The sequence below is a fragment of the Aspergillus piperis genome (assembly GCF_003184755.1).
Source record: "Aspergillus piperis CBS 112811 unplaced genomic scaffold BO85scaffold_46, whole genome shotgun sequence".
NCBI lineage: Eukaryota > Fungi > Ascomycota > Eurotiomycetes > Eurotiales > Aspergillaceae > Aspergillus > Aspergillus piperis.
In genome coordinates this window covers 1-20,585 of record NW_020291636.1, presented here as the reverse complement: position 1 = coordinate 20,585, position 20,585 = coordinate 1, and the positions used below count along the sequence as shown (strand labels likewise).

Here is a 20,585-nt window from a genome sequence, read left to right as displayed (position 1 = left end):
TTGACCAGACTGGAAGCTTGCATGGGTTAGATACGGTAGTTGACAAGGGCGAATAGGTGCCAGTGCTTGATGGCTTTTCGGGGCGAAGAGTCCAAACCATGATGACCTTTCACCCATTCCACACTAAACATTCCCTTTAATTCTCCCTTTTTATTGAATCATTAGTTTACTCAGTACGCTCATTTGGTTTTGATCTAGTTTCCCTGTCTCTAGTTATCCCTCTGATAATGGAGGAAAGAAGGAGCGGGCGGGAAGGAGGTTGTGAAGAACAAAACCCTGCCTGAGACAAGGAGTGGAGGGAGGATAATGTGAACTGTCAATCTTGCGGTTTTCTGAATATTGTGACTGTGGCCTGCCTCCACCCAGATAATCTTATGACTGCATAGGAATATTGAATTACCTTTCTCAACCTAGGATACCCTGGGGCACATCGCCTTGGACATTCGTAAAGCAGAGAAAATGAAGACAAGAGACGAAGGAAGGAAAGAAAGAGAAAAAAGAAAGAAAAAAGAAAACGAGTAGCTCAGAAGGGTTGAACAGGCAAGCCAGGCAGGGATCCCTGGCTACCCTAAGTGGCTGCTCTCGAGACAAAATTAAGTGAATTTCATGCATATTACATTATGTCGAAACGTATATAATTTGCTATCATCGGCCCTTAAGAATGCCGTGCATACTAGCGATATATTCAAGAGAGGGTAGCATCGAGTTGGATTTATTGAGACTATCATGCTTGGAAGAACAACCAGTAGATAGGAGTGGAAGGGGCAGGGTTCACATGACCCCTGTATACCAAGTATTATTAGTCACAGGGTACCTATGGAAAATATATTCCAGTTTTGCCGACTCTTCCAATCGCCCTCTCCACAGCGACGCGGAATATTCGCATCGGTCAAAATTTAGGAGCCACGCGGCAGGATGGAAAACATCTTCCCCCGCCCGACTGAGGTCGGCTGTTATGCTTGAGCTATTTATAGGCTGTCTCATCGCCTGTCCGTTCCAAAATGGCCAGTATACCCCCTGACCTCGATCACTTCTGCACGAGCAACATGGACCTGGAGGTTATTCTCCGCAGCTTGACGCTGCCAGAAAAAGTCACACTGCTTGCTGGGGCGTCAACCTGGCGAACTGCGCCGGTTCCGCGAGTCAACATCCCTCATCTCAAGGTAAGCTGGGTGACCGTTGTTGCTGATCATTTTGTGCCTTTATACGTGTTGTGTTCTCCTTCCTCCCTCCCCCCCCCCCTTGTTCTTTTCTTCTTCTTTCTTTCGGAGGTTAGCTGGTTGCCCGCTAATCGAAGTACATCGTTTGTAGTTATCCGACGGTCCTTCTGGTGCTCGGGGGGAGATTTTCGGGGATAGCGTTCCTGCCGCCTTTTTCCCGTCTGGTACCAGCTTGGGAGCCACTTGGGATGAAGACCTGCTGGGGGAGTTGGGACAGATTCTTGCCGAGGAGGTCAGTTACGACTACTCTCTATCTTGTTATACTCACAACTCACGAGCCACAGTGTAAATCCAAGTCAGCTTCAGTAATCCTGGGGCCTACCATGTGCATTCATCGCCACCCACTGGGCGGCCGCAATTTCGAATCCTACAGCGAAGACCCATACCTGACGGGGCGACTGGCGACCGCCACGATCCGGGGCATCCAATCCCGGGGGATCGGGGCTACGGCCAAACACTACGTGGCCAACGATCAGGAGACCGACCGCTTCCACTACAATGCGGTAATCCCAACACGGGCGCTGCGCGAGGTCTATTTGCGGCCGTTCCAGATGGTGGTGCGGGACGCCAACCCCTGGTGCTTGATGACTGCGTACAACCGCGTCAACGGCGCCCACTGCGACGAAAATGTCGAGCTGCTGACCGACATCCTGCGTAAGGAATGGGGCTGGGAAGGCGTAGCTATGAGTGACTGGGGCGGCGCCCACGACGCTGCCCAGTCCCTGGTCGCCGGGCTGGACCTGGAGATGCCCGGCCCGCCAGTGCGGCGCACCTGGGAGATAGTCCAGCAGTGTCTCGCAGACAGCAGGATCACCGAGGCTGATGTTGACCGCTCCGTGCATCGCATCTTGCGCCTCCTGAAACGGACCAAGCGGTTCGAGAACGACTCCGAGCATCCAGAGACCACGCTCAGGAACTCCAACAACACGGCCAGACTGTTGCACGCCGCGCAGTCGGGTATTGTATTACTGAAAAATGAGGCCGGCTGCCTGCCCCTGCGGCCATCGGAGGGACTGGGGCGCGTGGGCATTTTCGGCCCTAACTCTGCGCGCGTCGTCGCCGGTGGTGGGGGTAGCTCTTACATCAAGGCGCCATACTGGACCAACGTGGACGACTCTCTTACGGCCCGCTTTCAGGACACGACCACGGAGATTGTGCGGAATGTCGGTGCGAAGGTAAATCGGTACCTGCCCGTGATAAGTTTGGCGGCAACCAGAAACCCCGATACGGGCGGCCAGGGCGCTGCGATCGACTGGTTTAGCGGCCATGATCTGTCCGGGCAGCCCACGGAGACCATCCACACGTGAGTGAAACCCCCTCCCTTTATCATCCAGTCTATTCCGAAACATCTCCCTGATTTGATGTTCGATGGCCCATAGCGACGATCTGTATTACATCAATTTCGGCAATACGCCTCAGACTATTGCCACAGAAACTGGCTTTAGCTTTCGACTGCGCACGACCATCGTGCCACTTACTACTGGTACGCACCGCCTCTCCCTCGCTAGCATCGGCCCCTCCAAGCTCTACATCTCCGGTCAGCTCATGGCCCATCAAGACGGCAATTTCGAGAAGCGGGGCACGCTATTCTTCACCTACGGCTCCCATGAAGCCATCTTCACGCTTGACATGGTCGCCGGCCAGGAATATCACGTAGAGATAGAGTATTGGTCGCATGACCGGCAGCTCTCAGCCCAGCTCCTTCCGTGCATGGACCCCATGGAAGACAAATTTCAGGGCGTCCGCCTCGGCTATGAGGAAGCCAACCGAAGAGACCTGCCTAGCGAGGCGGCAAAGCAAGCCAGGGACTGCGAGGCAGCTGTTGTTGTCGTCGGTCGCGACCGCGAGTGGGAGACCGAGGGCCAGGACGTGCCGATGTTCGCGCTGCCGGGCGAGCAGGTCCGGCTAATCGAGGAGGTGGCGGCAGTGTGCGCGCGCACGATCGTCGTCATCCAGAGCGGCACACCCGTGCACCTTGAGCCGTGGATCGAGAACGTCAAGGGAGTGGTCTGTGCTTGGTATCAGGGCCAGGAGCTGGGAAACGCGACGGCCAGCGTCGTCTGCGGCGAATTTAATCCCTCGGGTCGTTTACCGATGACATGGCCTAGACGGCTGGAGGAGTGTCCAGCGTTCTCGTCCTTCCGGGTTGAGGCGCATGAAATTCTGTATGCCGAGGGGATATATGTGGGGGGGCGTTGGTGGGATTTGTTGGGGACGCAGCCCATGTACCCGCTGGGGTATGGGCTGTCGTACAATACCTTTGCCCTGCGGATTGTTCATCCTGAACAGCTGGCGATGGTGACTGGGCCGCAGCCGGTGCAGGTAATAGTTGAGGTGACCCACTGCGGAGATGGAGCGGTGGGTCTGCCAGGTCGAGAGACGGTCATCGCGTGGTGTGAGGTTGTCGACTCCGGGAACGGACGTTTGGCCCGCCCTCCGAAGCAGGTCAGCGCATTTATAAAGTCGCCACTCCTCGCACCCGGTGAGACGTGCACCGTGAGCCTGTCAATCACCGCGTATGAGCTGGGGGTCTATGACCCGGAGCGCCAGAAATGGGTTCTCGACAAGGGGGCGGAGTTTCGCATCTTGGTGGGCGCGGATGCTGCGCACACGCAGGAGGCAGGCACCATTCACGTACCGGAGACCATCACCTGGGTTCATTGCATTGATTAGGCATCACCATATATACAAATCGCCTGACAAGCTTGCTTACATAGACGCAATTGGTTATGAAACTTAGGCCTCGATCATTTCCGTCCGTGTTCTCCAGTTCGAGCCCTAACTAAGTATAAAGTATATTCTTTTTTCTCAAGGTCAGCCCCTAAGTTGGCCCGCCGACCTACTGGCGTATAACCTCGTACAGGAATTCCTTCACCAGATCATTGTATGTCACGCAGCAATCTCCCGCCTCCATAGGCATCTCCGCAAATGCATGCGGCGCGCCTGCCAGAAACCGCGTGACGGCCGAGCCCTGCGCCAGCTGCCAATGGGCTGACATAAGGATGGTGTCGTCGGCAAGCGGGTCTGCCGTGCCGACCACGAACAGTGCAGGGGGGAGCCGCGCGCCGACCGACTCGAAGCGACGGTAAAGAGGTGAAAACACTGGGTGTTTCAAAGGTGAATCGTATATCTCCGGCTCCGCAGTCTGGAGGGCGCCGAATTCAGCGTCAAAGTTGCGAAGGGACGCGGTCAGTGTCGGGTGTGTCGTTAGGGCGAGGTTGCGGAAAACGTTCAACTTCTTCGGATTCATGCATACAGAGTCGGTTATATTATAAGCCAGCGGTAAGAAAGACCAGGAGTAGCAGCCGTAGGCGAGGACGAGTGCCTTCACCGTGTTGAGCTGGGGTTTTGTGCCGAGGAGATGGAAGATCGTTTGCATTGCCAGGAAGGCTCCAGCTGACTAAGCGGGTAATTGTTAACTTAGGTTAGTTAACTAACTAGTTAAACCATAACAGAGAGACCAGTCGAAATGTAGGACGAGAACCGAAAGTACAGAACCCAAGAGACGAAAAAAAAACAAGACAACGGAAGACGACAATATAGTCTTAACTTACCTCGCCGCCGAGGACTCGCAGTGGAGGGCCGTTCTCGACAAAGTAGTCGGCGACATCGAAGCAGTCTTGTACGCCGCTAGGGTAGGGATTTTCGGGTGCTAGGCGGTAGCCCACAGACACCACCTTGCACTCAGAGGAGTTTGCGTATCGGAGTAGTAAAGCGTCGATGCTGCGCTAGTTAATCAGGCGGGAGCCCTCAACACTGGAAAGGGCCGGAGAACTGACGAGTCGTGGCGGCCAGCCACTAGACCTCCGCCATGGAAGTGGAGAAAGATCCCTTTAGGAGAGGGTACATTGTTCGGGTCAATCGCCCGGCAATTGATCATGCGTCCGGGATCGCGAGATGGCAGCTGGATGCTTTCCCCTTCGGGTAGCTGCCCTTCTCCGCCGGCGAAAAGCGATCGCATGGCGGACACATCCCCCTTGATGCGTTTTCTCCATGAGCATACCTCTCGAACTGCAGGCAGACGGGATAAGTGGGGGTGTGAATACTCACAAAGATTGGAGCGGACTTCTCATCGCCTTTGCGAACTAAATCACACAGCCCCTCTGTACTTTTGGTGACGAATTGGGGTTGCCACCGGCTGCGGTCAAGGACCAGATCGGACTTCATGTTCATGGTATCAGGGTAGGGAATTGGAGTATGAGGCGACGGGGTCTGATGATTGTCATTGTAGGCGAGGAGGAGAGGACCACCAAGGTATATTGAGTTATTTATATGGGGTATGGGGAAGGACGCAATAGGGGAAGCTATGATGTGCCTCTATCTTGAGTCCCACACCACACGGTGAAGTGAAGATAAGACAGTTAATTCAAGGCATGGGGGGCACATGTGGAGTTGATGAGCGGTGGGGGCCCCGGTGGAGGGAGGGCGGAAGATATATTCCGCCCGATATTTATTATCACCTATCGCTAGCCGACCCCAGTGATGAACTTGGACTGGTCATACTGATGGGCCTGCGGCATCTGCGTTCGCTATCGCTTGGGATACTTTCGCAATTCTCCCTCCATTTCCCTCTCATCCTTTGGATTTCTCGCAGACGCCTACACTATATTCAATGGCGAACAATATTCCTCCGGCATCGTCCAACCCACTCCAGGCACTGTGGGCTACCCCGGGGACCGGAAGAAGAAGATATACTTCCAAAGCATGTGAAGAATGTCGTCGTCGTCGAGCGAAGGTGTTACTTCCAAGTCCAAAAATGATTGCTTGGCCCCCTCCCTCGGTAGATTGCTTACAAACTATCATTTTTTCATAAGATGTAGTGCGATGGTTCTCGACCAGTTTGTGGCCGCTGCTTCGGGCGCCATCTTTCCTGTCAGTATTCGGCCAAGGAAGATGGCCGTCAACCGGCCCCCAAATCCTATGTCGTCCTCCTGCGAGACCGCGTCGAGATGTTGGAAGCGGTGCTGCGCATGCATGGCATCACACCCACCCCGACGACTGGCACCGGAGGTTCAACGGATGCGGAGGGGCTGTGTGAAGCCCTACAGGGCACGCTGACGCTCGATCAAACCATGAACTTCGACCAGGACGGGGAGCTCCGGTACTTTGGGCCTTCCAGCGGCCGGCAGCCGATCCAACAGTATGCGGGGGGTGGCGATCTCTCTTCGTCCGAGCCCAGCGGGCAGTCCGACGGGAGCGGCCGATTTCGGTCGCGTCGAGGGGTTAATCGACTCTACCAGTCGATGACCGAGGACGATCAAATCGACCCGACACTGGTGAACGAGCTTGTCAGCCTTTACTTCACTTGGGAGTGTCCATGGGCGCCGGTGGTGGATGAGGCGCTCTTCCGCCGAAGCTGGCAGGCGAAAGACGATGATCGCTATTTTAGCCCGTCACTCTTCAACGCCATCCTCGCCTGTGGGTCGCGCCATAGTGATCGAGTGGAGGTCCGCTCCGATGCGGACGATCCGAATACGGCCGGCCGCCTTTTCTTGGAAAAGGCCGAGGTGCTCCTCTACTATGATCTCAAATGCCCCAATATTGCCACCTTGCAGAGTCTCGTCATTATGGCAACCACTTACATTGTGAGTTTGGTCAAGGGTCACTGGCGCCTTTTTAGGGTGGACGGAGGGGAGGCGAGGTTATCTAACGCTAAGATGTGCTTGACTAGGCAATGGGTGCAGAAGCCGCCGGATGGCTTCATCAAGGGATGGCGAGCCGCTTGGCGCAGGATATGGGTCTGAATTTAGACTCGGTGCTTCTTCGAAGCTCGGCGAACCTCTCCATGGAGGATGTCGACCTCCGCAGACGAGTCTACTGGGCCCTGTATTGCGATGACAAGCTGGCCGCCAGTTATACCGGCCGTGTGTGCACATTGATGGTAGAGTCACTCCTTTTCCTGGAGTTCTCGGTTACGCTGACATCCAGCTGGCTTGTCAAATGCGACTGCAGTTCCCCGGAAGCCGGGATGTAGGCCACAAGCGCTCGACGGTCGCCATCCTGGCCGAAGGGGACATGATCACCGCTCACTTGGTCGCTTTTTCTTTGCTCTGCCAGATCCTGGAGACGATTTTGCAGTCACTGTAAGTCAATTTCCCTCACTGGTTTATGGCTCTAGAAGATCTGATGGAAGCTACCCATTTTGTTATCAAATCTAGCTGGGCCCCGCAACCCCTCTTGGATGAAGCACAGCGCAGCGAGTTCTTCAACAAATGTCTCCTGCAGCTCCGATCGTGGTTCTATGACCTCCCCCCACGGCTCCGGATTGACCGCCCCAGTCAGTTTCCCCATGTGTATGTGCTACACATGACCTACCACACTGGTTGTATACTCCTGGCGCGACCATTCCTGCGCTCCTGGCCGACATCGGCGGAGAACACGCAAGAGGCGGCGCAGAAACTGTGTCGCAATGCAGCGCGGGCAATTCTGGCCACGGCACAGAAATATCAGCAACAGTTTAGTAGCTTCCGCCGGAGTCCGATCTCGGCGACGCATGCCATCGTGTCGGCGGCGGTTGTCTTCCTGGGCGAGTACAGCGTAAATGGCATTGGGCGCAGCGAGATCGAAAGTTGCCTGCAGGTGCTGGGGGAATTGTCAACGTCATGGAGCTGTGCGAAGCGGTTCTGTCAAAATCTGCGAACAGCGCTGGACCGCTTGTCGAGCACGAGGACGGATTTGAGCTCGCATCTGAGTGGAGAAACCATGATTCCTAGTGAGTAGGCCTCTCCTTCTCACATACGTTTCGGATTCCTCCGACTGTACCATCAACAGGTCCCTAATTACGAGCCAGCATTGCCAGATGTATCTGTATTAGACAGCATTGACATTTTTCCTGATCCTTTTCCTGAGGCCTTTCCTAATCCCGTCACCCAGTCAGCCCTGTCGCTCTCGTCCTTTCTCGAGTATAACTTAGTTCAGGAGCATGGACTGGAGTTTGGAATGCCTGGTTTTCTATATTGAAACGCCTGGGGCTAACGGAATTCGGATGATCCATTGGTTCTATGGACAGTAAACAAATATTTCCTCTCATATACGCACGCGCTTTCATTGTAAGAATACACAGCCTTAAGAATGAATACGTATGATTCCCTTTCCGAATGTCTTGCAATCCACACAATCAGAAAGCTGTCGCCCTGCATCGGCCAGGTTAACCTTGTGCACGTATGGGGTGATGGTGCAGTCGTGGATCCACTGCATGACCTGCAGGGACTCCTCCCAGGTGCCCATCAGGGAACCCTGGATGCGCAGCTGGCGGTCCAGCAAACTCCGCAGGGGCACCTGTACCATACAGGGTCCGCGGGGTGCTCTACTCTCACCATCAGAACCACGAACTCATCCTATTTTGAAGAGGGTTGCGCAGGGAAACTTACCCAACAATAATGATACTTCCCCCGTCCCGTACCAGGTCCTCAAGCCGCTGGAATGCCGCCGCTGAACTGGCACACACTATCACCGAATCTGCCCGTCCAGCCGGGGTGAACGTCACGTCTTCCTTTCGGAGCTCTGCACATGCTCTCTCCAATTGCCGTAGGAAACGATCTTGCGACAACTGATCAAGCGGACATTCACAGGCCGGGACAAACGCATCACACACCTGACTTACATCAAACCCCACGCACCCATCCCCACTGGTCGTCTCGATCATCTGCGGCACCGTGTTCAGGCGATTCCACTTCCACCCTAAATCTACCCCGACCACCCGGGCCCCATACACCTTCTTGGCGATCATGCCGACTAGATGGCCAATCGCCCCAAGCACCCCAGATACCAGCACTACATCGCCGAGCCGCGGTGCTGCGGTGCGCAGGCTCTTCAGAGCGGCGGCACCAGAGCAGAACGCTGCGACATAAAGTGCCATGCCACCATCGGCCCGGAGATGAGTCACGTAGTCTTGTGGGAGTGGTTGGAGGTGTCGATAGGGGACAGTGATGTACTCCTGCATGGTACCAGTGAGGGCGGGATAGGTTGTGCGGTGCACACAGGATTCGGGGAGGTGACGAATGCAGTAACTGCAGGTGCCGCAGGTGGATACAAGGAATCGGGTAGCGACGATGGTCTGTAGGAGGGTCGAGTCAGAGGGGGAGACAACGATAGTGCCGAGGGATTCGTGGCCGACAATCAAGTTGGTCTGCGGGAGGTCTGGTTCACCGAGGGCGAAGCAGCCGTCCTTCCATGGATAACTTTAGTTTCATTGTTTACCCTATGCGTTGATGGGAGGCGGCGGGAAGTCTCACTGTCCGACAAATGCCTAGGTAGAGAAGTTTCACGACAACTTCGCCGGGGCCCGGAGGTTTGATTTCAAGGTCGGTGCAGTGCTCTAGATTCAATTCACCGCCGACTTGGCGGGTGATGTATCCACTGTGGTGGGATGGCAGTGTAGATGGCTGTTGACGGCGAGGCGGGATCCTTTTCTCGTCCAGCACCATCGGTTCCATCTGGGGCTGATGCTTGTGGATACCGAATTTTAGAGGCACGGGCAAAGTGGCGGTCATTGTGTAAGGTTTTCTAGGGGTGGTTGTAAACCAGGAAAGGGATAGTTTATGAAGGGTGAGAGTAAAATGTACCTACTCGTGCGATTTGTACCTTGACGATTCATGAACCAGCTGTCCCTTACCCGCCTTCAAACCAAAGTGGCGGAATATATATTCCTCAGTCACCATTGCTATATGCAGCCCTAGTACGAACAGCCAACATTTAACAAGGGGACGCAAGGTGACTATCAATTTGCTATGTCGAACGCCTGAGCTAGATATGTTTACGCGGGTATATTATCCAATGCTTGGTAGATTGCTACAAATTGTAAAGTAAGCTGGGCACCAGTTACGTAATTCTGATATAGCACTCAATAACCATTGATGATGGTCAAGTTGTTTCTTTTCATTGGAAAGTGAGCATGACCGATATTCTTATACTATGCGTGTGCTTCCCAGTCGCCCCATGTTTTATTTCTCATTCCACTGTGCAAATCGGCTCCTTGCGCGGAGAATCCCTCCGAATCTGTACAACAACACGATGCCTACCACTCCCAGGACACACAACGCTCCCAGAATTGACACACCAACGGGAAGCCCCATGTCATTATATAGAGGAGCAGACCACAAGATAGCGGCGCATGCCACACACGATTTTATAAAACCATTGCCCCCAAGGATTGAGGCCGCATACTGTGTGTATGCCAGTGTAATGTACACAAAAATGCTCTGTAGCACAATGCACATGCCACCCGTGGCGAATACCACGCCAACAGTAGGGACCATCCAGTGGATGTCTGTCCGCACCGTCCAGGAGAAGAGGAATAGACCCGCCGGGATAATGAATGACGCGATCACCGCCGGGATTAGCCGCCATTCGGGGGTAATACGCTCGCCGCGCGCGACGATCGGATTGACCACACAGTAGATGTAGATAAGGTAGGGAATACCCACCAGGATAACCGCGATCATGGTTGACAAGTACACGAGCGCGGTAGAGATCGAGCTCATGTGATGGATCTCAGTGTAGGCAATCGGAAAGGTCTCGAAAAACGTGTAGAAAATGCCATATACGAGGCCGCAGTATACACTGCTGAACATGATCGCCGGAGAGAGCAGATGCACTTGCCACGGAGTGACCAGGGCCTGCACAAGCATGGCCTGCAATGCCCGACGGTCGGGCACTGTGCTGTCCTCGGCCAGATGAAACTCACGCCTAGGGAAGCGCCGATTCAGGCGTTGAGCACGGCGGTACAGGATGTTTGGGCCAGATGTTTCGGGAAGAATGAGCTGCTCGGTAGACCTGCCAGTCAGTCGATATGGTCAATCATCTCCGCCCGGAGGGGGGGGGGTTGGTCAGGCGGCACTTGCCATCAACAGGAACGCCGGGGTGGTGAGAAAGACGATCTCCCACAGACTCCACCTCCATCCGAGCCTTTCTACGGCCACCGTACTAAGCACGGGCCCGATCGACGGTCCCACGAAAGAGAAGAAGGCCCAAGTGTACAGAGCGAACGGCTTCCAGACTGTATCGCTCACATCTGACAACGATGCACCCCCGGTTGCGAGGGCAGGCGAGCCGAAGAAGCCTTGCAAGAAGCGCAACGTTAAGAGGCCACTCAAATTTGATGCAGTGGCCGTGAGCACAGATATGATGATGAAGATCGCCAGAGAGACAATATATGGAATATTACGTCCAATTGAATGTACCTCGGAGATAGGTGCAAATAAGAGGGGACCAATTCCGTATGCCAGCACAAACAAGGCGAGACCAAGACTGGCCACCGTGCTAGAAGCATGAAATACCTCTTCTACCGCATCCTGGGACGAAGTATAAATGCTGGAGGACATATACACCGTGCAGGCACAATAGTTTATGGTCAAATAGACCCGGGCCTTCTTCATGGGCGACCAATTTTGGGGATTGGCCGGGTCATCGTTTCCATACCAGCCCACGAGCTGGGCGGGAAGGGGGCACAGTTGTTGCTGCAATGGGTGCTCGTTCTTCTCACCGTCGGCAAAGCCAGCATCGCTGAGGGTCCAGTGTTCCTGTTCTTCGGGGAAGGGTAACCATCGCGATCCTAGAGATCCCCGGATGAGCTCTCCTAGCGGTGTGTCAATCAACCAAGATGCCATGGCGGCGGAGCGTTGCAGACAAATACTAGGCACTATCCAAGCATTCCTCGGGTCACTGATGGATATACTGGTTTTTCCATCATGTAATCTGTAGTTTGGTCCCGAATAAAGCAAGGAAAGTATTTTCCGCGAGAAGTCTATGCGCGTGTGGCGCAGAACATCTCCCGCAAGCCAGCTGATATTATGAGGCGGAATACATTTTCCGCTCGATTGTTTAAACCATCCTTCTCCTCGGCATCCATGTGTCAACAATAAATAATAATTCTCCCAGTTGACTTTAAGCCCCGCTCAGAGTCTCATCAAGCCATCAACCCATCAACAACGGAAACAATCATGTCCCTTCTCCGCTACTACAACAAAGGTTTTGGTGAGGCTGCCTTGAAGTCCCACGCCTACAACCAAGCCGTCCGCGTCGGCGACACCATCCACCTCTCCGGTCAGGGTATGTCACTTTCCCCCTCTCCTCCGCAGCGACTGGTCCACAATGAAAAACGCACTGCACCAGCGCAGGAGGGGAAGAAAAAAACCAATGGAAAAAGCGAAAAGTAATAAAGACTGTAGGTGGCTGGAAGCAGGAGGAACCCTTCGAGATCTACACCGACATCAACGCCCAGATTGACCAGGCTTTTGCCAATGTCGATTTCCAGCTGCGCAACGCCGGTGGTCAGGGCTGGTCTCAGGTATACAAGGTCCGCTCCTACCACATAGCTTTAGTCGAAGAGGCACAGGATGCCATGGTTCGCAATTTTCGCAAGTGGATGGTCAACCACAAGGCGCTATGGACGTGCATGCAGGTTGGCCGCCTTGGCGCCGACGACATGCGAGTTGAGATTGAGGTCGAAGCCTACGATCCCGAGGGTGCTAAGGCAGCTGCATCAGAGCGATGAGGCGGGAAGAATGAATGTATTCCCATAGAGCTAGTGGACCGTCAATAGTGGAATACAATACATAGAGAAAAAGACACGAAAATACAATCAAACACCTCTGTCATATATCCAGATGATAAGAAAGTGAACTACGTGTATAGGAAATAACAATGATGGGATGTTCTGTCACTGAGGTGACACGAAGCTCTTAGCCAGGTTCTTCCGCATTGAATCCAAAATGGTATTTACTAGCGTTCGGATCATCCTTTGAGATATTGCACGGCAGTTTTAGGATGTTTTTCTGCTTACAGCAGTTCAATCACGCATGTCCATGTGGGGTCACATGGAGTAATCCACCCGGATGTTAAGTGACAGGGACGCCAAAATGGAGAAGAAATAAAAATTAAAAACCATGAACACACACATACACCTACAGCATGAGGTTCTAGGCTAATATAACGCAGGATACAACAGTCATTGATCAAGGGATTTGGCCTCCCTACCAGATTACACATAAAGTTGTAAAAAGCGATTGCTGGAAGAAATAAACAGGAACAAGGCGAAAGATGTACTAGTTCTAGGTCCGCCTCAAAATCTCCGAGCCGACCTTCGCTGTTCGAATAAGGCATTCAGCTGCTCAAAGGTCTTGCCTTTGGTCTCGGGAACAGTAAAATATACGATTAGGCAGAGCGCCGAACCTGTTCCTAAGAAAATAAAGGCCGACTTGGGGCCCAAGTTGGCCTCATCCACATTTATTAGATAAGGAACTGCCATCGCCCACGCCATGTTAATGATGGCGTTGACGCCGACGGCAACCGAGCTTGTCTTGGTGCGCAGCCGTGTGGAGGAGACCTCGCCTAATACGGTCCAGCCCACCGCGCCGCAGGAGAAGTAGTAGAAGATTGACCAAATAATGGCGAGGCCCGCTAATCCTCGCCCGTTCGCGGCGGTACCGTAGTTGACAAGTCCAAGAATGCCCAAGCCCAGCAGGCAGGGGAGCATCATGCAGCAACCGACAAGGAGCTGCAGCCGGCGCCCCACTCGCTCGATCATTGCAAAGGCCAGGAGGATGGCAAACAGAGAAAGCAACGAGGAAAGAACCTGGACCAAGAAAGCGTTCTTCAGACCCGCCAACTTCAGGAAGTAGGAGAGATAGTTGCCGCACAGGGGGAAGCCCATGAACTGCTGCATCGCAATTGGCAAGCAGGCCACAAACGTGCGGCGCCGGTTCACCCCAATGAAGCAGTCTGCGTATGAGGCGGAGCTAGCGGCGGCTTGCTCCTCCAGCTCGATCGTCCTAATAATCATATCTAGATCCTCGTCCACGTTGTAGGAGAGTTCATTACCGCGCAGCATCAGCAAGACCTCACGTGCACTTTCAATACGGTTTTGTCGAACGAGGTAATAAGGAGATTCTGGGACCATGCAGAAAACCAAAAGCAGACAGATCAGAGAGATGCCGAACTGAGAGGCGATGGCGGCCTTCCAGGACCAGGGTCCGTCAACTGTCGAAGTGCCCTCTAAGACACAGGCGGCGAAGAACGTTCCCAATATAAGCCAAAACTGGAAAAGAGACAATAGAAACCCTCGCATATGGAACGGTGCCAGCTCGGAGATGCAAGAGGGCACAATAGATTGCATGAAGCCCATGGAGCACCCCATGATGAACTTCCCGACGACCCAGACTTTCCAGTTAGAAGAGAAGAGCTCCATCAGAGTACCAAGGATTGTCAACCTACTGGCCACGATTAGGGAAGCATGCTTTGAAGAAGGCCGCGGATCAGGGTACCCACACGACATTGCCATATAGACAGACCAGCCGGCCCAGCCGATCACTCAAGTATCCAACGATCACAGCGCCCATTGCAGCAGAAATAAACTGTACCATCGTCCATATCATCTGGTGTGTAGCAGGGAGTGTCCATTGTTGCAAGGAGTTGTCGTATACACCAAATTGTATGATGAACTGCTCATTAGCAATAATGGAGCCGATCAGGGTCGTATCATAACCAACTAGTGTTGCCGCCGAGGAGCACGCGAGGGCTGCCAAGTCAGTCAGATTTGGCCTTTGTCACATAATGATATTTTGAAGGAGAGGGTAGTCACTCACCTGCCCCCACAGCTCTCTTAGAATTCCAAAGGCCTCTTGCCTGCTCACGCGCGCTGGGGATAGTCTGAATGTCAAGGTAGGTGCCATGACCCTGATCCGGGGTAACGTCCGCAAGTGGAACTTCAGCTTTCTCAGACATTGCGATTTTGAAACGAGTATAGGGGAGTTGAGTAGAAAAAAGAACAAGATGTCTGGAGTAGACAAACGAACAAGACGCTATAACCCTATAAACAAATTGCAGGGCGAAATCTGGGGTATTGACATGTCCGTAGACATGGCTCGTATCAGGGCGGATAATGTCTTCCGTCGACTATCTTTTGTGTAGCCTGACTTGAACTGATAAACGACTCCTAAGTGGAGCAAGCATTGGTCAATACCGGAACCTTTTTCACCTTGCCCTCGTGGATCCTGACTTCCTCGGCATGATACGAGGTGCGGAGAATATTTTCCCGCGGTTTCCCCGCATAACAAAGTTGGAAATATGCAAGTTTCTCCGCTCTCGGTCGTAGGCCTAGATAGATCAAGACCAAGTTGACGTGTTGCACCTCCGTTGTGGGCAATATTCGGACCTGGTCTGTGAAAGAAATTGCTAATTTCGAAGTACATGACATAGCTACCGGACGGTACCGGTGAAGAAAAATGTCAGCAACGCTAGACAAATACACTTGGTCACTCCCCGACAAACTATCGCCAGTATAAGTCAACCTTGACGTGATACAAGGTCGCGCGACCCAGCATTCGGATAGCTAATCCCAAGTTACTAGCTATCAACCTCAATATTTCCACCGTTTTATAATATCAAAAGCTTAATTTTTTGTATAATAATGTAAAACGTCTTCCCTATGTCGATTTGGGAATGCCTGCCAACAGGTCTTTTATGTAAGCTCTAAATACATAGTATACAGTATTCTATCACGAGGGTTTTATTTGATGCGAAGTTGAAGGAAAGATAAGAAAATTTAGGGTGTCCTTTAATATATGTGCTGACAGAAATATCTCCGTCGCCTGATCGGTTATCGCGTTGACATTATATATGCAAAGGCCTATGGTAGGAAATCTTATTGCTGTGGTATTATATCAGGTTGAAACAGACCCACCTTCATACTAACACGGGGTGAGCTATCGAACATATGGGCCAAGCACGTGATTTAGTTACTCATTCTAGTTATATCTAATGAACACAAGCAGGAATGAATGTTCTTCTTCAAGATATTTTGAGACTCGTAGCGCTCTAGTCTCCGGAAACCCCGTGGTCCACAGGACTTGTGAAAAAGATATGTGGTAATGATATGAATAGAAACAGTCAACATCCTAGACTCGGCACAGCACCAGCCGAGATTGTCCCTTAAGTAGCACTTGACCCTTTTTCGTTTTCCCGTATGAATTCTGCACTGAAAGGATAGTCTGCGAGTCCTTTCTCGGACTTCGGCATATAAAAAAGGCTCCGATCGTATGGTACGAAGGGGATGCCATTCTTGACGCGATAGGCTAAGTCTGGGTTCGGAATGAAATGTCTCCCAAAAGCAATGAGAAGGTTCTCTTCCTTATCCTGCCTGTCCAGACGTTCGCTCGCTGAGGAAGGGGTATAGCCACCGGCCAAAATGATAGGGCTAATCTTGCCCCAAGCCTCGATAAAGGGAGTATTACTGTCGTGCTTATCGACATCTTCTGTTCCGTTCACTCGGGCCTCAATCAGATGCAAATAAGCTAACTTTAACTCCTTCAGCCCGCAAATGACATGAGTGAATTGAGGGATTGGCTCCTTAATTCCCATTCCCTGGTATGACTGCCACGGCGAGAGTCGAACCCCCACCTTTTCCGCGCCAATAGCATCAGCCACTCCTCTGGCTACCTCCAACAGGAAGCGGGATCGGTTCTCGATTGAGCCACCATACTCATCGTTACGTCTGTTGCAAGTGTCCTGGGTAAACTGGTCGATCAGATAACCCCCAGCACCATGAATCTCCACTCCATCGAATCCAGCTTCCATGGCGTTCTTGGCTGCCTGGACAAAATCCCCAATAAATTGTTTGATCTCATGGACGGTAAGCTCTCTGGGCGTTACGATCTCCGGACTCATGGGGTTGGCTTGCGGCACAGGGCTGGAGCTAACAATGTCAAAGCCCTCGTCGCGTGCGATTTGGGGCACAGCCACACGACCCAAGGCCCATAGCTGCATGAAAATGAACGACTTCTGCTTATGGACCGCATCGGTTATATTCTTCCAGGCAGCGATCTGGTTCTTGTTCCAAATGCCAGGGACATTCGGCATGCCTCCTCCACGTTTGGAAACGTAGGTCGCTTCAGTGATGAGCAGAGTTCCTGGGACGCAGGCACGCTGAGCATAATAATCGACTGTTATAGGCATAGGAACGTGGTCATCGTCGGCCCGGAAGCGAGTCAGAGGTGCGAGCACCACTCGATGCTGTAGGTCCACGTTTCCTACCTTCAGGGGATGAAAGAGGCGAGAATCAGCAAGAGACATGATTCAGAGTATTTCTGTAAGAGAATTTGACACACACACAGTCCGGTTCAAAAGTGTCCTATCTAGCCTTTCGCCTTCGCGACCGCTTTATACTCAGAATCTACCTCAGGTTATTTGTAATGTGAGCCAGGGGCAAAGATAATTCAGCTCATCATAGACCCACTCCGACACATTCCAGCTCTACGGAGTGGAGGTGATGTCTTTTGTCTCCCTCTTCCACCAGGTTCTCAAGTTTCGTATTCCGCATAGTGGAAGCATGTTATGGGAGATGGTTGTAAGGTTGTTGATCAATTGAAACCGTTGATATTGGGTTCATACCCCTGCACAAAGTCGATATATATGGAGGGCTTTGAAGCTCTGTATCATGCCCTCATTCCTGTTCGCAATTTCAGGTCATTGAGAATTGCCGAGATGGGTCCCCAGGTGGCGCGGGATATGGTAGCGGAATATATTTTCCTCTGAAGTTATTTTTGTTCTCGGGATCTGTCCGAGCCGACTGCATTTGTCAGCGACACTTCACATGATCGGGACAACGGTGAAAGCTCGGTATGGTCTTCAATTGGCTCCGTGTGGTTCTAATATTCTGTCAGTTATCAGGATCCCGCCTGGTGCGCTTCAGGCAGGATCCTCTGGCTGTCTTATCCCATAGACTATCTAGTAAAAGACTAGAACTCTGAGTCAACAGACTCAGAATACGCATCTCTTATAAACTTCAATTTACTATTTTTATTGGTCATGTGATAGGTCATCACATTAGTTAACTATGAGAGCCTGGAAACTACAATGACATAATCAAGAGAAGTTAGATAGATAGATAGATAGATTGGGTTACTTTAATATAGCGCAGTCGGGGTGCTCTTTGTGACAAACTATCACATGACCAGTGAATACTGAATTTGAAGTTTATAAGTGATGCGCGCTCTGAGTCTGTTAACTCAGAATTCTAGTCTTTTACTGGATAGTCTATGGGATAAGACAGTGAGAGGATCCTGTTACAGGATAGGTCCCTACTGGAGGACTCAGCTACCAGCCTCATTATTACATACTGACTAATCCTGATATATAAAATCTTAGAAATCCTGAGACTTTATTCTAAATATTAATTATTCCTTCTTGTCTAACAGGTAATATACTCTTAAAATTAAAAAAAAATTTTTAATGTTAAGAATAATTTTTTTAGATAATCTACAGAACAGAGTCTGATTATATAATTAATAAAATATATAATAAAAAAATAATAAATATTATAATATAATTATAATTTCTTGCTGATTGTTACGGACCCCTGCTAGTCGACCTACTAGTAAGGCGGACTCATTAGGCAGAAAGTGCTGATAGAGGCAGTGCTCAAGTAATCAGAAACTCTTATTAAGAAGAATTCTGGATTACTTTTATAATATCCAGGATAGTCTTATATTATATAATTATCTATCATTAGATTTACTATTAAAAGTATACTCAGAGTATACTAGAATCTTGAAGCCATGATTAGATTAACTATTAATCTATTTTAGATAATATATAATATAGTATATAAAGAATAGAATATATAAAAATATTTATTTATATATTTAATTAGTTCTGTTCTTCATGCTTAATTTATATTATTTTTGAATAATTTATTTTTAGAAATTTAGTAATATCATACTTATCTGTACTTACTTATAAATAATTATATAGTATTATCTGGCTTTACTTCTCTTCTTTTATTTAAGATTAAGCTATTTTAGAATAAATTATTAGCCTGATACTATCTTAATTTAATTTGATAATATATATATTAGTAAAACTAAGTTAACAGGAACAGAAAAGTAATTTAAGAATTTAATATATTAAATACCAGTTAGTATAAGTATTATCTATTATAATTATTTATTATATTAATTATTTTAAGCTTGTTATATACTTTATAACAAGATTCTAATATTTAAAAAAAAGAATAGTAACAGAGTCTAATAATATAAAAATTAATAAATATAGTTAATTAGTTATAAAAAAATATTATAACTTTGAAGTAATAGAACCAGTTATTTAAAAATTATTTAATAATTAAGTTTATTAAAATCAGATTACTAGAATTATTTAATAATAATAAATTAAAGTTTAAGATTTTCTTGATCCAGCTAGACTTATATCTTAATATAAATAAAAAGAAACTCAAGAATAAGGCTGATAAGACTTTTTTTATATTTATTTATTTAACTAGAATAATATTTAATTAGTTTAAACTGTATATTCATGAATACCAGAAGAAATTAATAAAAGATTAAGATAATAATATTAAGAAAATATTTATTAATTATATTAAATTTAAGAAATATCTTAAACAAATATTCAGGAATATTAATATAGTATATAATATTAAATAAAAATTATAGTAAATTAAGCAGACTAAATTAATATTTAAATATATTTTTAAATTTCTGTAAGTCATCAATTACTTAGACTGAGATAAAAATACTTATATTATATAATTTAAAAAAAAATTTAAAATAGAGATTTAAGAGAAATTTATTTAGTAAAAATAATTAAATATTTTGCAGCGAATAATTACAGTAATAGTTAAAATTAATAATAAGTTATATAAATATAATATAAAATAAAAAAAAGACTAGTAGACTAGCAGGTCTATATTTTAATAAAATAATTAATAAAATTATTAAACTAATATTAAATAGTCAGTATAGCCTAGAAGTGTGGGATATAAAGATTTTTATAGATTAAAATTAATAAAGCTGAATACAACGCGGTACTAGACTTAATTAAATAAAGTTTTTAAAAAAAAGTTTAAAAAATATAAAAAAAATTATTTATATTTTAATTACAGCAAGATAGGTTATTAATTAAAAAAACTATAAATAGAAATAGCAGTAATCTTAGAAATAACTGAAAATTACTAATAAAAACCAGGCTAGAAAAATTTATAATATTATTAATAAATAACCAGGAGTCTGGACAGAAATTAAATTATTAAATAATAAAAAACTATAAATTATATAATAAAAATAATTATTAATATTAGTAAATAGAATATACCAGAACCGGTTAAGATAATAAATTAATATAAATAAATTAATAATATCTATAAAATTATAAGAAACTCACTGATTATCTAAATTATTTAATTAATTTATAAAAGTTAATAATAGTAATAAGCCAGCTTTAAAGAATAAATACTTTAATATAATTTAGAATAAGTTTAATTCTTTCAATAAAGAGTATAATACTCAGCTAGAAAATCTTAGATTTAATAAGAAGGGTTTAGGGTTTATTAGGGTTTATTAGGGTTTAGGGTTT

General features: G+C 48.5%; 8 protein-coding genes across 8 annotated transcripts; 3 read left to right on the top strand and 5 right to left on the bottom strand.

Moving 5' to 3' along the window:
- The first annotated feature begins 947 nt into the window (after window positions 1-947).
- Window positions 948-4,030, top strand: BO85DRAFT_524983 (glycoside hydrolase family 3 protein). The gene is made up of 4 exons (XM_025665450.1): window positions 948-1,163; window positions 1,312-1,452; window positions 1,505-2,523; window positions 2,600-4,030. Exons 1-4 carry the CDS (start codon window positions 1,002-1,004, stop codon window positions 3,891-3,893), a joined length of 2,616 nt encoding a protein of 871 aa, XP_025509558.1. The 5' UTR covers window positions 948-1,001; the 3' UTR covers window positions 3,894-4,030.
- Window positions 4,031-4,059: 29 nt separating this feature from the next.
- On the bottom strand, window positions 4,060-5,387 carry BO85DRAFT_433150 (alpha/beta-hydrolase; the record flags this gene model as incomplete). Its single annotated transcript, XM_025658410.1, has 4 exons — window positions 4,060-4,620; window positions 4,775-4,948; window positions 5,020-5,124; window positions 5,271-5,387. 4 exons carry the CDS (start codon window positions 5,385-5,387, stop codon window positions 4,060-4,062), a joined length of 957 nt encoding a protein of 318 aa, XP_025509557.1.
- Window positions 5,388-5,832: 445 nt separating this feature from the next.
- BO85DRAFT_510088 (Zn(II)2Cys6 transcription factor) lies at window positions 5,833-8,034 on the top strand (the record flags this gene model as incomplete). Its single annotated transcript, XM_025664530.1, has 6 exons — window positions 5,833-5,955; window positions 6,041-6,805; window positions 6,892-7,171; window positions 7,231-7,303; window positions 7,379-7,876; window positions 7,992-8,034. The coding sequence occupies 6 exons, from the start codon at window positions 5,833-5,835 to the stop codon at window positions 8,032-8,034; spliced, it is 1,782 nt and encodes a 593-aa protein (XP_025509556.1).
- Window positions 8,035-8,285: 251 nt separating this feature from the next.
- BO85DRAFT_510084 (GroES-like protein) lies at window positions 8,286-9,738 on the bottom strand (the record flags this gene model as incomplete). The annotated part of the gene is made up of 4 exons (XM_025664529.1): window positions 9,455-9,738; window positions 8,824-9,387; window positions 8,591-8,769; window positions 8,286-8,526 (listed from the first exon to the last, which is right to left on the bottom strand). The coding sequence occupies exons 1-4, from the start codon at window positions 9,710-9,712 to the stop codon at window positions 8,286-8,288; spliced, it is 1,242 nt and encodes a 413-aa protein (XP_025509555.1). The 5' UTR covers window positions 9,713-9,738.
- A 424-nt stretch (window positions 9,739-10,162) lies between these two features.
- Window positions 10,163-11,827, bottom strand: BO85DRAFT_464601 (MFS transporter; the record flags this gene model as incomplete). Its single annotated transcript, XM_025661998.1, has 2 exons — window positions 10,163-10,994; window positions 11,070-11,827. 2 exons carry the CDS (start codon window positions 11,825-11,827, stop codon window positions 10,163-10,165), a joined length of 1,590 nt encoding a protein of 529 aa, XP_025509554.1.
- Window positions 11,828-12,160: 333 nt separating this feature from the next.
- Window positions 12,161-12,714, top strand: BO85DRAFT_510083 (YjgF-like protein; the record flags this gene model as incomplete). Its single annotated transcript, XM_025664528.1, has 2 exons — window positions 12,161-12,269; window positions 12,389-12,714. 2 exons carry the CDS (start codon window positions 12,161-12,163, stop codon window positions 12,712-12,714), a joined length of 435 nt encoding a protein of 144 aa, XP_025509553.1.
- A 299-nt stretch (window positions 12,715-13,013) lies between these two features.
- Window positions 13,014-14,942, bottom strand: BO85DRAFT_510075 (general substrate transporter; the record flags this gene model as incomplete). Its single annotated transcript, XM_025664527.1, has 3 exons — window positions 13,014-14,431; window positions 14,487-14,736; window positions 14,804-14,942. 3 exons carry the CDS (start codon window positions 14,940-14,942, stop codon window positions 13,282-13,284), a joined length of 1,539 nt encoding a protein of 512 aa, XP_025509552.1. The 3' UTR covers window positions 13,014-13,281.
- A 1,206-nt stretch (window positions 14,943-16,148) lies between these two features.
- BO85DRAFT_433148 (alkene reductase) lies at window positions 16,149-17,288 on the bottom strand (the record flags this gene model as incomplete). Its single annotated transcript, XM_025658409.1, has 1 exon — window positions 16,149-17,288. One exon carries the CDS (start codon window positions 17,286-17,288, stop codon window positions 16,149-16,151), a length of 1,140 nt encoding a protein of 379 aa, XP_025509551.1.
- Window positions 17,289-20,585: the final 3,297 nt, after the last annotated feature.